The 15909-nt window shown below is 44.8% G+C and overlaps 1 protein-coding gene across 6 annotated transcripts in view; it reads right to left on the bottom strand.

Moving 5' to 3' along the window:
- Window positions 1-12260, bottom strand: part of TFDP1 (transcription factor Dp-1) — a 47069-nt gene extending 34809 nt beyond the window's left edge. For 2 of the 6 annotated variants that reach the window (XM_029999111.2, XM_029999112.2), the window contains exon 1: window positions 7216-7248. In XM_029999111.2, the coding sequence (XP_029854971.1) occupies window positions 7216-7233 (18 nt within the window). In that variant the 5' untranslated portion in view covers window positions 7234-7248. Of the gene's footprint in view, window positions 1-7215; window positions 7249-10383; window positions 10469-11030; window positions 11050-11277; window positions 11297-11336; window positions 11438-12161 lie in introns of those variants that run through there. The other 4 variants (XM_029999115.2, XM_029999113.2, XM_029999116.2 and 1 more) reach the window with 4 other exon arrangements.
- Between the last annotated feature and the right edge of the window lie 3649 nt (window positions 12261-15909).

The following is a 15909-nucleotide window of genomic DNA, read 5'->3' as shown; positions in this document are numbered from 1 at the left end:
TATTACCCAGAACAGTATGCAACTCCAAAAACCACAATCTAACCTAGCATTACAAAGGGTCAGGTTAGTGCTACATGCCCTGGACCATGCTTTTGTGTGACTGAAATTACGCAAGTCACTGACAAACGGGAGAACATTTGGGAAAAACACTGGATTTAATCAGTAAGAGAATACAATTTGGGAAAAATCAGAGCAACAGCAATCACTGAACAACAAGAAGAATCCCCTCACGAACCACGACACTGATGAAGAGTACAGCAGTTACGGTTCCACCACCTTTCCACACCAGTGTCTTACTAAAGGTTCAGCTCTAGCAGTTAAAATGGCTGGTAAATATTCAACTCATTCGTAAGAGTATGCCTAGGAAAGACTCCAAGAAAACTATTTGGAAATAATACTACCAAATCCCACAGCAAATGGCACCCCCAGCTGCTTTTATTCATAACGAAAACTGATTTCTAGTGAAAATCCCGTTACTCCAGCCTCAGTACGCTCTTCACACTTCTGGATATGCTATTTATTTCTAAGACTATCAAAATGTATCACTAGTTTTGAGTCTCCTCAGTCACAGATAGAAGCTTTTGGCGAGAGAAAACTGAAAAGCAAGACTTTCACCCCATATGAAATTCTGGTGTCTTTATTCTAAAATGGAAACACTAGACAAAAAAAATCTCTCAGTGTATATTTCGAAGAAATTCCCAATATTTTTCAAGCCAGGTTATTTTGGAGGAGAGACCAGGATTACTCCTCCATAACCTATCTAGCATAGTGCAGTGCCCAAAAGAAAGAAAGAAAATAGAGGAAAACGCGTCCAAAGCTCCCATTAGGTATATCATAGTCACACATTCACATCGAACACAAAACAAAACAAACCCACACCCAACCGCAACTCCACCAACAAAATAAACCATGCCAGCAAGAAATATCTGATTTCCCCCAATGTAAAAGTAACCTTCTGCCAATGAGGTGTTAGACATCAAGGAAAGTCTATTTTTTGATGGGAAAATACATGTAGTTTTGAGGTCTTATCAAGCTACTTGTAACAAGGTATTTTGATTTTGATTTTTTTCACATGATAATGTAATTTTTTTTCATATTCCACAACTACTTCTTATCTTCTCATGATTCTCAATTTCAAGATGTGTTAATTCCTTTGATGTTAACACCAGGGCTGCTTGAAATAATATCATGCTCTTAATATTTGATTCTGAAAGCTTATTAAGTGTGTGCAACTTCACAATTTAGCATTGCTTTCCTCTTCAGAGAGACACGTTGGCTATGTATATGCATATTCTCTATAGCTACATAAAGAAACTCCTAGTATCCTAAACAGGCAACAGATATAGATACACCCTTTATCCCGGAGTGGAGACCCCAACCATCACCTAGACTTTGTGTCATCACATCATTCAGAACACCTAAGGAGAAGAAATCAACTGACAGGCTAAACATATCAAAAAATCAGCTGCAGTTAGCTTTGGCCTGCTACGAGATCATCAGCAGTCCTAAGTACTGGGAAGTCTATTTTTGTTTTGTTTACAAGTAAAAGCTGAAAAGCAGTACAAGTGCCCTCAGCCTTAAAGTCAGTAAATTGGGAAATATCTTTTTGTTGGGACTAAAGTTAATCTGAAACAAGATTTGCTAAAAATGCAGAGAATTTAACTTTTTCAAAAAATCCCTTAGTGCAGACAATCCTAGAATAATTTAGTATCTTACTACCAAGCTAATATTTGTGGTCTCTGAAATTATGCACTAGAAACTCAACACCCTTACAACAAAAGTGTAATTTCTTCCACAGCTTTCCAGACTTGCAACTCAATTTCTTAATAAAAACTGGCATAAAACTATTAACTAAACCTTTAAACTAAACAGAAAAGATTCAAGCTGAATTTGGACTGAAGGACAAGGAACCTATAAAAGCATGGCCAAGAAGTTTGACAAAAATGAGACTGAAAAAGTACATGTGCTAGGTCTCTCAGATTTAACTGGAGGAGGTTCCCCCCGACTACTCTGAGCTAAGTAAATACGAGGAACAGAAGGGTGCTTTGGTGGGTGCCACAGAAATACCTCTTCTATCTTGCTTCTACATAATGAGCCCATTTTAAGTATACTCCCTGAAAAAGAGCTGAAAGAAGAGCAAAAAGGCTAGAGATAATGTTAACAGAGGTATTCGCCAAAAAGTATTTTTCACAACAGAAATTTCCAGGTGCTAACAGCAGATTAAGCCCACTAGATTGAGGCACAGGACTGGGTTTGACAACAAAACAAGAGATGTGGGTGCCAAATATACAACAATTGTTAAAGAATGGGTGTCAGAATGGGACAGACAGAAAAGCAGACAGACCATTTGGGGACTGACTGGGAATGAGACAGAAAGTGAGCTAGAAAATCAGATGGAAGATGGCAGATTAAGAGTTGAGGTAAAGAATCTGGGAGTCACTGAAAAAGTACAAGCAAGAGAACTGACGAGGACCTGAAAGAGAGCTTTAATAGACCGAGGAGATCAGATCCTGTGAGTAGAAGGGAAGAACACGGGAACTGGGAAGACAAATACAATCTATTCTAAGCTATGACTGAAAGGGTAAATAAGCTGGGACTCAGACTGAGAAGTTCAAAATCAATCAGGAAAGAAGTAGTAAAGACAGATTGAGAAAATGGAGAAATTGGGAAGGAAAAGTATTCTCGTTAGAGTACATTTCCTCCCAGAGCTTGTCAAAGGCATCAGGAGGATGCCTTTGCTGTCTACAGGCACTTGCAAAGCCTACTAGCAACCAACCACACATCTTGTGCAAACCGCACCTAACTTGACCCATACAGAATGACAATCCCTAGTCACTTTACTGCTTAAGAGTAGGCAATAAATGTAAAGGCCCTATGCCATGCAATTTTACTATGTGCCACTTCACTGACAATGTAGGGGGTTTTTTTGTTTGCCATATTTTAATATCAGGAAGCAACAAACACACACAATGGAAAATTAGCACAGCTACAAAGTGGAGAAAAGCTTATACAGAAATAACGCTGCTTAACCTTAATTCATCTTTCACCCCTATCCATATGCAAATGTCATTTGTAACAAGATAATACACTATTTTTCCCACTGGATTCTCATCTCATCTCATTCAGGGACCAGAGCAAACATGCTCTGGGAATGAATCATCACGTAAATGCAGGAGACTATTTTTATGGGACATCCAATTCATTTTTTCACAAAAAATTAAAAGGCAATTAAGATATGAAGTAGAGGACTGCACGAAAGGAAAGAAAGTTCTTTAATTTAAAACACTTGAATTTCATTTTGCAAATGAAGTCAGTGAGAACTATTCTTTCCTGTATAAAAGTTCTTTTATAATACCTTAAAGTCAGTCTATAGGAGTCTGATCCTGCAAAATTCTCAGACGTTATTTTACTGTGTCTCAGTAGCCTTCTTCTGAAACAGTGATCATGCCACATCCTCAGCTCATGGCAGCATCTTCAAGATTAATGTGTTTGTCAACCACTCAGCAATGAGTTATACCATAGAAATGAGCTTTTCAAAAAAGTATATTTGAATTATTAGCACCTTAACTAGCAAGGCATAATCGAAGCACTAGATGTTAAAGATCTGGATCACACAGAATTGTGAAGGTTAAGACTAAATACAGGTTAGTAGCTTAGCTAAGCGTTGTCGATCTTTCATCTGAATATAGGCTCCACTGATACTGCACATAAATTGGACACTTGAGTATACACAGAATGACACCTGAGGTCTCCTTATTGCAGGATATGTCAAGACCATTAGCTTTCTTGGCTGTTCTTTCTGAACAGAGCAACATGTCTACAATTCAGCAAAAATTAAATAAAGAATTAATTTTGAAGATGAGTCAAATGGTGGTCCAGTCTAAGCAGCCACACAGATCAAAAATACCACAGGAGTTAAAATCGTTATACTGTCTTGTTTCTTACAGTAATTCAGTTGCCCAAGTGATACAATCCTTGCAAAATTTAAAGCTGACACCCCCAAAAATAACTGTGAAGCTGTAAGAATGAAGCAAAACTGAATATGAGTCTCCTAGGGTGAACATGACCAAAGCAGTGGTTTGCCACTTCTACCACATAAACTAATCAGAAAAATAAAATATCATTGTTTGTGTCCTCTGCATATGAGTATTTAGTCCAGGGAGGTACCAGCAGCAGCCACTTCCACAACTAGCTCCGGGTGCCGTTCTAGGTTTGACCTTAACAGACTGCTGTTCTTCCAGCCAAATCAAATCTTTACAGCAGTTTGTTCAACAGCATCTGAACCACAGCCGAAATCAACAAGTAATGTCAAACAGGACCCATTCCGAAACCATTTGCCTCACCAACCTCCTTATCAGTGTATTACAAGGCTACAGCAGCCCACGAAGTAATTTTCAAGCAAGTCTCTGTAACCATTAATGCAATACTGGGACACTTAGCAAATGTGAAGTAACACAACACAAGAGAAGTAGCTGGCAGCGGTTTTTGGGATACGGACCACTGTCACCCTTTAAAACCAAGTTGTCCGCTATCTGTCCAAGAACCGCTTCAACATAGAGAATGTTTAGCACAGATTGGCCCATTTTTCCTCCCACTTCTAATTAGCCACAATAAATCTCCATTAAGTGATATCCAGGCAAGCAAATACAAACACTGAAGTAAGTGATCCCTAGTATAACTTCACTTTTCAAAGTTGCATTTTTGTTTAGCATGTTAAGTTGCCAGCACAGCGTATTTACTCAATAATACTACAAATATGTGTCTATATAGAGCCACTACCATTAACTGACACATACAATTAATAAAGAAGTTAAACACTTTAAGGCTACAAGAAAATGCTTTATTTACACAAATAAATTGGCAAGGTGACAGGCAACTTCTGAGTTGCTATTTTCTGACTTATAAATACAAACCAACAAAGGAAAAAAAAGGGAAATTCTTATTGTGTATTTGGCATGTAAAAAGGAGAGCTTAAAGATCACCTTCCTTCTGCCTTCTTTTAAAAAGCATATCTAAAAAAAATTTTAACAATATTCTAAATCCCAGACCGAGATGCCTTTTTAGAAGACCTAATTTCATATTATTTGATCTTCAGTTTGCAAACTTCTGAACACATTAGAACTCACTAAAGGCAAATAGAAATAGATCAAGCTACCGAGAAGTGGCTGAACTAAAATGGTATCAAAAAAGGTGCATGAACCACTTGAGATCCACTAAAGTCTTTACTTCTCTAGTCTGCCTCACTGAAATTCCCAGTACATAACCAAAAATAAACATAAAAGGAGAAACACATGCTGGTATTTTAAGAAAAGTCTGAAAAATGTTTTGAAGACTTTTCAATGCTTTGTAGGCATTGAAAGTGCATCCAGTAAAAAAGATCCAAAACACATCTTTTTCTTACTTCCATTAGGCTCTTTTTTTTAATCCATCTCAAATGTAACTTTTTCAGACCAAAGACTTGCTCAAGATTGATGTAGAAGCAGCACATGAAAGCTGTTAAAAAGTAAAACTTTTGTGGTGTTCTGGCAAAATTAATATACAGAAGCACAGATCATCTTCTTTCCCCAAATTTAGCAGACCTATTGACCCATCCAGTAAAGTTGCAGTAAGAAATTAGTTTGCTGTGTTTTTTTTAAAATACTCTTGGAGCAAAATATTTATTAATACTGTGAAATTAATTCACTAGATTAAACTACATACCCAAGTGTATTCTGAATACTCAATTAAAATAAACCATCAATCAACATTAATGCCTACATCTCTAGATCTATTAAATAAACAGTAATGTCAGATCAGGTACTGAACTTTGTGCAGGCAGAACTTCTTACATGGTGTCCTCAGATTTACACATGTGCACAAAGTTAGACACATGAGCCATAGCTACTACTCAATGAGATTAATAAACGCGCTATGAAATACTAGAGACATACAGTAAGTTTATGCAAACTAGAGATCAAGAGAAAAATCCCGCATAAAGTAATTCAAGCAAAAGACAGTAGAATAAAACATAATTTAAAAAAAAATTTAAAATCCAATTTTAGAACGAGTGGTTCCAAAGCCAATGCTACTGTCAACAACCTACGGAACAGTAAAATGCATGAGCTTTCCAGACGAACAGCTCTCAAGAAATATATTTTAGTCTGTGAGAAATTCTGAAGGCTAACAGTGGTATGTCAGTTTAAAAGTTTGTGAAACACCAAATTATTTTTCAACCGCATGTTCTTCATGAACAATTATGTATTTTTTTAATGACTGGAAACAGTCCATGTAATAGTGAACAACTGAAACAATCATAAGCAACCGCTACTATATAGAGTATTTCATTTACTTAATTCATCTATTTCGATATATGTAATTTTCGAGCTCAGAAGGGATCTTACTCATTCCTTATGTCTAGCCCCTTTCTCCTCAGTAGTTGCTTGTGACACCATGCATTGCACTATCCCCTCTAACAGACCCAGCTCCTGCAAGCAACTTCTGCTTCTTCTCTTCCATTTAACAGTGGGTCTTCAAGAAAAGAGACACAAGCTTCTCTTTCTTTATGGCTGCTTGAGAGGCCTCAACAGTTCATTTGCAACAGAAGTAACTGAGAGGAGAAAGAGGGTCACACCACAAGATGGATCTTCAGCCACACTACAGGAACTGTTGATTTAGTGGTGGAAGGTAGGTTAGCCATTGATACTAAAAAGTATTTCTCATCTTAATTTACAGGTAATTCTCAATATATAACTGAATATAAAAGTGGCCAGCAAGTAGTCCTCAGTCTTCGCTGGGAGTTGGAAGACAAAAAATTAAGTTACCAAATTTACTTTCTTGCTACAGTCATTCCTGCTCCTTCTTTTGATGCTGCATCCTGCCTAGTTTTAAGCATGCCAAGGATGGACAGGTCACCATTCCACCTAGGGAACTGTGTTCCACCCCCCAACTACTAATCCCATGAATCCAGTGAGCGGCACAAGGCAGCCAAGGACCTCAGTGCGTACGGTTGGCTCCTCCAGCCCCTGCCTGGAGGGTGCCACATTTGTAAGCAGCGGAAGAGCTTACAGTAGACTCAGCAAAGTCTTAGAGAATGGCACTGATTAACCAGAAAGAGGAATACTGGCTAAGCTGGAGTTTCTGGAGATTGTCTGCATGTGATGACTTCCTCTGTCTCAGACCAAGAAACCTCCCATACAGCGCAAATGTACATGTCAAACTGTACCCAACACTACTGACCTCAACTTCATTTGTCATTCGGCCTCTGACAAGCAACAGAATGATCCCACTCCCAAGGTACATAAGTCTTTGGGATACCGCAATTGGTGTTCTCTCGTCCGCATGGTTTTTTTCATTGTTTCTTTAAATCACAGAAAAAGTAAAGTCTTTCTAGTAACTAAGATCTTCTGAATTGAATGTGATATTCCATCGCCAATCTGCCTGATTCTCTTAGAATTGCTTCTCAGCTCCACACAATGCTCATTTACATAAAACCAAAAATGGCTATGGTCATTACTATCACCAGATCACACTGGAAAATGAGTTTGCTCCGCTTTTTCCACCTTTACATTTATTGCATTCCAGATCCCCTACTCTTAATGTAAGCGTTTTCAAAAAAATAAGTTGATATACCCACAGATACTTTAACCTTCACAAACTAGTATTTCCCTTTTTCCATTATTATTTTTCAACTTATCCAGCTATAACATTACTTGTGATTGTGCTCTTAAACTCCACCTGCAGGCTCTTAATCAAGGTGCTACACATGACTGTATCTTTTTTTTTTCCCCCCTCATAGCTCCTGGACCACTACTGAGAAAATGAAAGTATTCTGCAAAAAAATCAATGCTTTTCAGTACTTCGGTAACTATTTAATCCTTTATAAAAACATTTCATTGGGTTTGCCCGTATTCCCCATCACGCTCCCCATTTGTTCAATTATCCATTGAAGTCCCAGCCTGCAAACTTTTACACGTATTTGACTTTTCAAACAGGTCTTTTCAAATTATAGTTTTTCTTTTCTAAAGAGGTATCAGAAGAAGAGCTGGAAGCCAGCAACAAAAGGGAAAAGTGCTCTCCTGCTGCAGGTGGGAGGAGGGGTCCAGTAGGAGCATGTTCTCTTGCGGTGCCCTGGCTCCACACTTTCCTCTTCTGCAGGGCTGCCTGCTTCACGGTCACCAGAGCAAGCACTGGCCCCAGCAGCACAAAGTGGGACGCACATCGAGCCTGCGTTCCCAGGCTGGAGCACACCGAAGCTTGCTTGACCAAGGTAAAAGCCACCTGAAACCCAGACTTAACATGGTAGCACAGCACAGCCCTAACCACAGTTTAGCCATCTCAGCTCTGCTGAGAAAAAGGGAAGGAAGGGGTGGGGGCATTCATCAACTATGCCATCTTCTTCACCACTACATCTCACGGTCAGTGCACTTGATAGGTGACATTGCGGAAGCGTAAGCCATTAATCACAGCCATATTTCCATGTCAGGATGTTCAAATTTACAGCAGTGCAGGTCTTCATAGACTCAGTGCCCAGAAATTTAGCAATACTGTCTCTATCATGATTAATTCCATTATTTCGCTGGGAAAAGAACTTGGATTTTGGACAAAAAATATGGGAATAATTCTCTTCCCATCCGAAAATCCAGAAAGTCTTATACCAATTAGCATCTCTATTGTCCAGCATTAAGTCAAACCTAATAGGGCCCACAATCAGACCTGGAAATTTAAAATTTCCCAGCATTCACTATGTGTTTTAGACATCATGTAATGGTGGGTATGTAATAGTCTGCAAAAAGGTAAGCAGTACATCTTTCTTCCCCGAGGCAGAATTAAGTATGTGTAGAGGTTTTTAAGAACAGGTTAGACAATACTTCCAATTAAGATTTCATACCCTTTCTAGCTACCCTGTTCCAGTGCGCAAGTACACTTAAAATTTTACCTAAAACCTGACCTAGATTTTCATTTTTCCAAATTCAGCTTATTAATTCTTGTAATAAAGATAGTGAAAGCAATTTATTTTCCTATCCGTAGCGCCTTTTTCCATTTCTGAAGCTTACTATCACGTATGTTATTCCTCCCTTAACTACTCCCTTTTCTAGAATAAGCTAGATCTTTCAAAAATGAGGTTCGTTCTTAAATGTCTTATTCTCACTCTGCTCCCCTAGACCTTCTAGGATATTCACCTGTATTTCCAGGTGCTAGCACTTCTTCACTCGGTTGATCTCTCTCCCAAAAGCCATATTAAACAAATGTACTTTAGTACCTCAATTACTTTGAACTGTTTCCATTTCATCTCCTAGTCTAACACTCCTCTTTCATTTTCTTCCCGCTTATACGGCCTTTCATTCCCTGAACTCTGCTATCTGTAACGTACTTGGCACCCTTATCTCTTCCAGGCAAGCTCTGAGTGACTATGTACTTCTGGTTGCTTCTCTGCACATTAAGATGTTTTTCAGTTCCTTCTGAGCTACTAAAATTCTCTGCAAGGTTAATTTGCTAAACCAATCACTATTTCATGGAAATTCTCGCTATTTGAAAGCTACAACAGTCCGCATTAGATTGTAACCTGCTGTTTAAGAATTTGAATTGTATCACTTTCCCTTAGTTCGCATGCTGTTGTTTTGGGGTTTGGGGTTTTTTTTGAAGGGGAGGGATATTCCAATTTGAATATGGAGTAGTATCTTGTCTTATTTTCAATAAGGAGATGTGAAAGCCCAATTATATTAGGCATTAACAATGAATTACATCTTCAGCAGAACCTGTTTAAATTTTATTTTTTTTTTTTTTTTAAAGTACTGGAATGGGTAAAGAGCAAGCATGGTTCAAAAGGTAGGCCCCAGAATCAAAGCCACTAACCTTAAGGTCAAAGGTAATGGAAGTCTGTGGTGAAAGTGCCCAAAGCCCATTTTTACAGACACTAACTAGCATCTTTTGGTAGACAGAGACAAAACAATGAACACATACAGAGACTGAACCATCTTCACTCCCTTGAATATATGATGCCTCCTCAAACACAAGAAAGGCAATGCTAGTTGACAACAGTAGTCAACGACAACCCTGTCATCTGAACAGTATTTGCTGAGTTTTTTCAAATCCAATTCAAAACCAAGCTGCTTTAGCGTTCAGTATGGATACACATAATGCCAATAGCCCAAGTGCTTTTATGAGCATAGTGAATTCTTAAGATTAATTACTCTGAAAAAATGGCTGCAGATCTGAAGCTGTTTTATGCTGTTACATCTACATGAAAACACAGCCTAGGCTTGATGTACAATGTAGATAAAGTAAGTTTCATATATTCATCAATGCCAGCTATCATAAAGCGTGACCCCGTTTGCTTTCGCTAATAAAACCAAAAATATTCTATGCGCTACGCTTCCCCATATGACGTGCTACAAATATACTTACATCTTTTGCCATGTTACCAAAGACTAGAAATCAGTCCTCTTAAAATCTTGACGGCTGCAGGACACAGAGACAACGATGCTATTTTCTAGAAAGCAAGTAAAGACAACATCAGCTACAAAAACGAAAGGAGGGAAAGTTTTTACAATTGAAATTACTGGCTACCACCGAACGCAATCTAGCGGGGAAAAAGTTTCCTGTCATCACCAATTCACCCCCTAAGCCCCCCCACCCCACGTTCACGTGTGGGAAACGCTCCCTTTCCCGACGGCGGGGCGGGGGGGTGAGCTCCCAGCCGGTGCCGGCGGGCAGCCCACCCCGGCCCGGTCCCCCCCCCTCCAGCACCGCAGAGGCGGGCGCGGGCAGAAGCGGCGGGGGAAGAGATCACTGCCTCGGCCTCCTCCTCCTCTTCCTCCCCACCCCCATTTCCAGCAGCAGGCACAAGTAGGCCCCAGGGGCCAGCCCCCCCCCCCCCCCCCCCCCCCAGGGCCTTGCAAACCACCACCACCCCCCCGCCGCCTTCTTCCCTCCTCCTCCTCCTCCTCGCAGGCGGACGGGCCGCGGTCGCAGCGAGAGGCAGCGGCTGCCAGTCGCCACCGCGCCTCGGGCACCCAGCGCCCGCCCGCCGCGCCCCCCGACCAGGGCCTCACCGCCCGGGCAAAGCCCTAAGCCCCGCGCCGCCCTTCCCTCAGCAGCGAGGGGCCGCGCTAATCGCCTCAGAAGCGGCGGGGGCACACGAAGAAGGCGGCGGAGGAGAAGAAGGGGGGGGGGGGGGGAAACAACGCGCCCGCGCACCAGGCGGCACCGGGGGAGGGAGCGGCGGGAGGTCCACCCCGTCCCCATCCTCCTCACCCCGCCGCCAGCAGCAACCCCCCCCCCTCCCCACATACACCCCCCCGTCCCGATGCTCCCCATCCTCCTCCTCGCCGCAGAAGCCTAGCCCGCGTTACCCGCACCTGAGCGGCCGAAGGTAGAGAGAACCGGCTCCATCCCCCGACGGCCGGCCGTTCCCCCCCTCCCCGCCCGGGACAGGGAACCGGAGCAGCGGAGCAGGGAGCCCCCCCCCCCCCCCCCCCAAAAAAAAAAACCAAAACAAAACAAAAAACCAAAACAAACCCAAAAAAACCCCCCCCCCCCGCCTGCCCGCCCGCCCGCCCGCCTGCCGCCGCGCCGCTGCGGAGGCGCCCGACTGCACATGTGCGGCGGGGAGCGCGCGCGCGCGCGCGGGGCTGGCGGGAGGCGGGAGAAGCGGGAGGGGACGGGGGGGGAGGGAGGGAGCCGGTGTGTGTGTGTGTGTGTGTGGAGGGGGGGGGGGGGAAGGCGGCGGGAGATCAACGGCTCCAACGGCAACCGGGGCGGAGTGGGGCCGGCTGGGACCGCCCCGGGGTTGGGGGGGGGGGGGGAGGAAGAGGAGGAGGCGGTGAAGGAGCGGGAGGGGGGGGGTGTCTCACCCGGCGGGCTGTCACTTCCCAGCCCGCCTCTAGTTCCCCCTCCGGGCGCCAACCTGGCGGGCTCACGGCCGGTCCGCTTCCATCGTTCGCCCTCACACCTGCCCCCGCCGGCGCTGTCCCGCTCCGCGCCCCCCCCCCTTCACCGGCACCGGCGAGGGGGGAGCGGGCCGCCGCTCTTTCCCCCCTTTTTTTTTTCTTTCTCTCCCCTTCTCTTTTTTTTTTTCTTTCTCTCCCCTTCTCTCCCCCCCCCCCCGCCCCGCCGCCGTTGGCAGGGAGGAAGAAGGAAAAAAAAAAAAAAAATTTAAAAAAAAAAAAAAAATTGAAACTTACACTTTTGTGCGTCCCACCGGCGTAACGCTGCGCGCTGACGTCACGGCCGCAGCGTGCCTTCCCCGGGCACACGCGGAGCGCCTTACAGCCAACCGCCCGCCGCGCCGTGGGGCGGGAAAGGGAGCATGCGCGCGCGCTTTTTCGCGCCTTCCGACTCCCCGCCCTGCGGCGCTCACCAGGGCGGGCGGGCGGGCGGGAAGCATCGGCGCGAGATTGCTCTTCGGCCCCGGCCGCCGCCGAGCACGTGGTCGCCGGCGCGCGCCGCGCCGCCAGGGAGCGGGAAGCGCGCGGGGCCGCTCCGTCTCCTGATCGCTGAGGGGAACGCGGACCGCGCCTCGGCCCCGCCGCCCTGCCGAGGGCTGGGCCGGGCCGGGCCGCCTCACCTCACCTCACGGCCGAGGAGGGAACCGAGCGGGTGTCTGGGGGTGGGGTGCCGGTGGGGCAGGGCGGGGCGGCGCGGGTCGGTTGCCGCAACATCCCGCCGCTGCTTCCTCATCGCGGTTTTGGTTTGGTTTTTTTTTTTTTTTTTTGGTCCGGCCGTTACTTGAGCAAGTCGGCTTACAGCGGTCGTTGCTAAAATTAGGGTTTTACGGTAATCCAAGGGAAAGTTTTTTCCGTCGGGCGACCGCCGCTCGCAACCTTGAATTAGGCCAGACCCACACCAAAAACAACTCCGGCGCTTTCCGACGCCTCCAGCCTGCGAAACCTCCGCGACCCTTGGGCCAGCTGCGCGCGGCAACAGACGCAGCGGTGCACGTTCGCTAGGGTTGCATTGATGTAATTACGCGAGAGTGATGTAATTCTTGGCCGAAAAAAAACTTCCACCGTTATAGCCCCCCGCTACACGTGCTGAGAGCTGCAGCAAAGTCAAACGGCTCAAAAGCTGTCTGGCTTACAGGAGCGGATACAAGAGTATTTGGGGGGGAAAAGCTGCACAAGCTTCTGCACGCGATACCAAGCCTGTGTGGTACGAGGCTGTTGATAACGCGACCAAGAGGGGAGCAGGAATTAAAAAAGTCTGTTCTTTCTTTCTCTAAAACCGTGCTGCTTCCTGATCATGCCTGGGAAAGGAGGCACCACCAGCAGAACCGCTACCCAGAACAGCAGAACAACCTGGCACAGGAGCCAGGCAAGATGCGTTTCCTCAGTTGACTAGATTCACATTTAGTTACTTGCATACCTTACTCAATTTTATTTTTTTTTTTTTTTAAGACTTTGGGGAGTTTTTTATAATAATGAGGAAACACTAACTACCTCCATTTTCTTGATAAACAGCAATCTTTGAAGTTTTTCATTCACGGTAACCCCCCGCATGCTGCTCTGGGGTTCCATGGCTGCTCATGCAATAGCCTGCTCTGATAACGACCGTTATTACCCCATTTCTTCATCATTCTTGACTACGCTTAATGGCATGGACATCAAAGAAAGAAGGTGATAATGAAAACATGTTTGTAACTTTTCAGAAAGGGGCAAGAACTTTCACACACAAAAAACATGGAGCACGCCAAGCCAGCTGCAGAAGAAATGCTTCCTCCCAAAAGACAACATCTCCTCCAGTTGATGGTGCTGCTCTCCACCCTCCAGGTCATATATACTGTGCCTGTGGATTTAAACTGTCTATATATCTCAACTCCCTGCGCACACTCCCCCCACACCCCTTTTTATGTTAATTCCTGTAGAACAAAACTGTTCCACTACCACGAGCTCCTGCATTCTCTAGGAATGCACCCTCAACAGGGTACGTCTGGCCCAGGGTGGAGAAGGGACTACAAGAAGAGCAAATACGCTTTTAAAAACGTAGAATTAAACGGCTGCGCTACGACACAAAGCATTTCCTCTGCTGTTTCAAGTTTATCTAAGAGACTAGTGCCATTTTGAAAAAGTCTCAGGTTGAAGAGAAACCTTCTGCCTTCTCTAGCACAAAGCAAAATTGGCAGAAACTTACAAATAAAGAAGTAGAAAATAATTCATTAGCAACTGTGATTTGTAGGGACTAAGATAACTATACTAGCTTCCAGAACAGAGGAGGGACCTGTGCAAGCTCCTGGCTTAAATAAAGACCTAGTACCAGCTGACAAGCTTGTCAGCATCTGGTCTCCTTGGGAGGTAGCATCTCCCAATTCTCAAATTCCTGCTCTATTTTAGGAAACAAAAAAATACAGCTTAGTACCGTAACCTTGAAAGTGTTGCCACTCCCTGATCTAGATTTTGTCCCCCAAGGCAGGAGCCCTTGTCCCTCAGTCACTCTGGTCACACCATTGTCCAGTTTGTTCCTCTGTTCTCCTAGTCTCCACTGTCCCTACCGTCAATAAGTTTTTCCCACCCAGCGCTGGTAATTAGCAGAGGCAGTGGGAGAACCACAGCAGCACACCTCCTGGGCTACTAGGCGAGGCTGGTAGAGGCATGCCTTTCCCTTCTGCCTTTTGTTTCCCTTAGGGCAGGGTGGGCCACGCATCTCCCAGCCCTTAGGATATCTTGCTGCGCTTCCTTCTCCCTTCGCTAGTGTTGTTGGCTCCCTCGTTGTCAGATCATCTTAATAGTGGATGTCTGGTACTTGCTGCTCCTTATGAGCTATTGCTGTTTCCCACAAAGATGTTAGGACGCGTGGCTTGCCTGCTGTCACTCAGGGGTCCTTTGGCACTGCCCATGTGCTGGAGCACCGCCAGGATTGCTTACAGAGCAGAACTACGGATTCCTTCCCTAGACAAACCCCAGGAGTGCTTTTGTGGTTAGATTGTTCCTGGGTTCACTCCAACGAGCAGCAAGACCGCACTAGGTTTCTCACATCCTCCGTCAAGCATCATCATACAGCACTATTCTGTCCTGCTAGGCAAACCCCCGCGCCTCTGCCTGCAAAGCCGAGGATGAACAACTGTAAAACAAGCACAATATCAAGTATTGCGAGGCTGCTTTCTCCTCACCGTTGAGCATTACAGGAAATATGAATTTTTACAGCTTTTAAAAAGCTACGTAGCCCCATGCACTGGGCCACCGCGACAGCATTCCTGGAGCCGTCCTAGGCCCACGTCAGTCACGACTGCAAGAGCCTACCTCTCGGCTCCCGCTCGGAATCTTCCTGCTGAGCAGCCTGCTTTCTATGGGATGAGCCGTAAGTAGGGTGGTTGTGGGTCTACCTATACCAGTCCGACCCTGGGGACAGGGAGAGGACTCACGACGGAGAAGCACAGCCCACGCTACCAGCTTTTAAACTGTTTTGGTTCCTTCACCCCTATAGGGAACAATGGCCAAAGGGGTAACGTGCAAGAACGCAAATTTTCAGAGAGAAAAACCACACAAAACAAGCAACCGGTTACACCCACCTCCGAAACAAACCGACCCCCCCCCAAAACCAACCCCAAAACAGGTATGCTGAATGAGTTGCTACTCAAGCACAGAGCAGACCCTTCCTCTCCGCTCCCTTAGACTCAGCATCACCACAGAAATATCTCCTCATCACTTCGTAAGTTTCTGCCCCGTATCAGCTTTTCCATATTCAAATGAAGCTGATCATTAGATAAATGAATGAGATAGAACCACTGTCCAACAAGCTGAAACAAAAATTTCCAGAAAAGACCACCTGTTCTTCAACAAACTTTCCACAAATCAGTAGATTTTCCTCTCAGGGCTTCCGGATCTCTGCTGTAATTTTATCTACTTGACACAGAAAGAGAATATTCCAGAGTACAGGCATAAGGTTCCTGAAAAGCTGCAATTATAGCTAAGTGGGCCAATTGTGAAATATTCTCCC

This window comes from Aquila chrysaetos, chromosome 23 (assembly GCF_900496995.4).
Source record: "Aquila chrysaetos chrysaetos chromosome 23, bAquChr1.4, whole genome shotgun sequence".
In the NCBI taxonomy this organism is placed as follows: domain Eukaryota; kingdom Metazoa; phylum Chordata; class Aves; order Accipitriformes; family Accipitridae; genus Aquila; species Aquila chrysaetos.
Note: the sequence above shows the minus strand (reverse complement) of the source record. Positions and strands in the feature narration are given on the sequence as shown.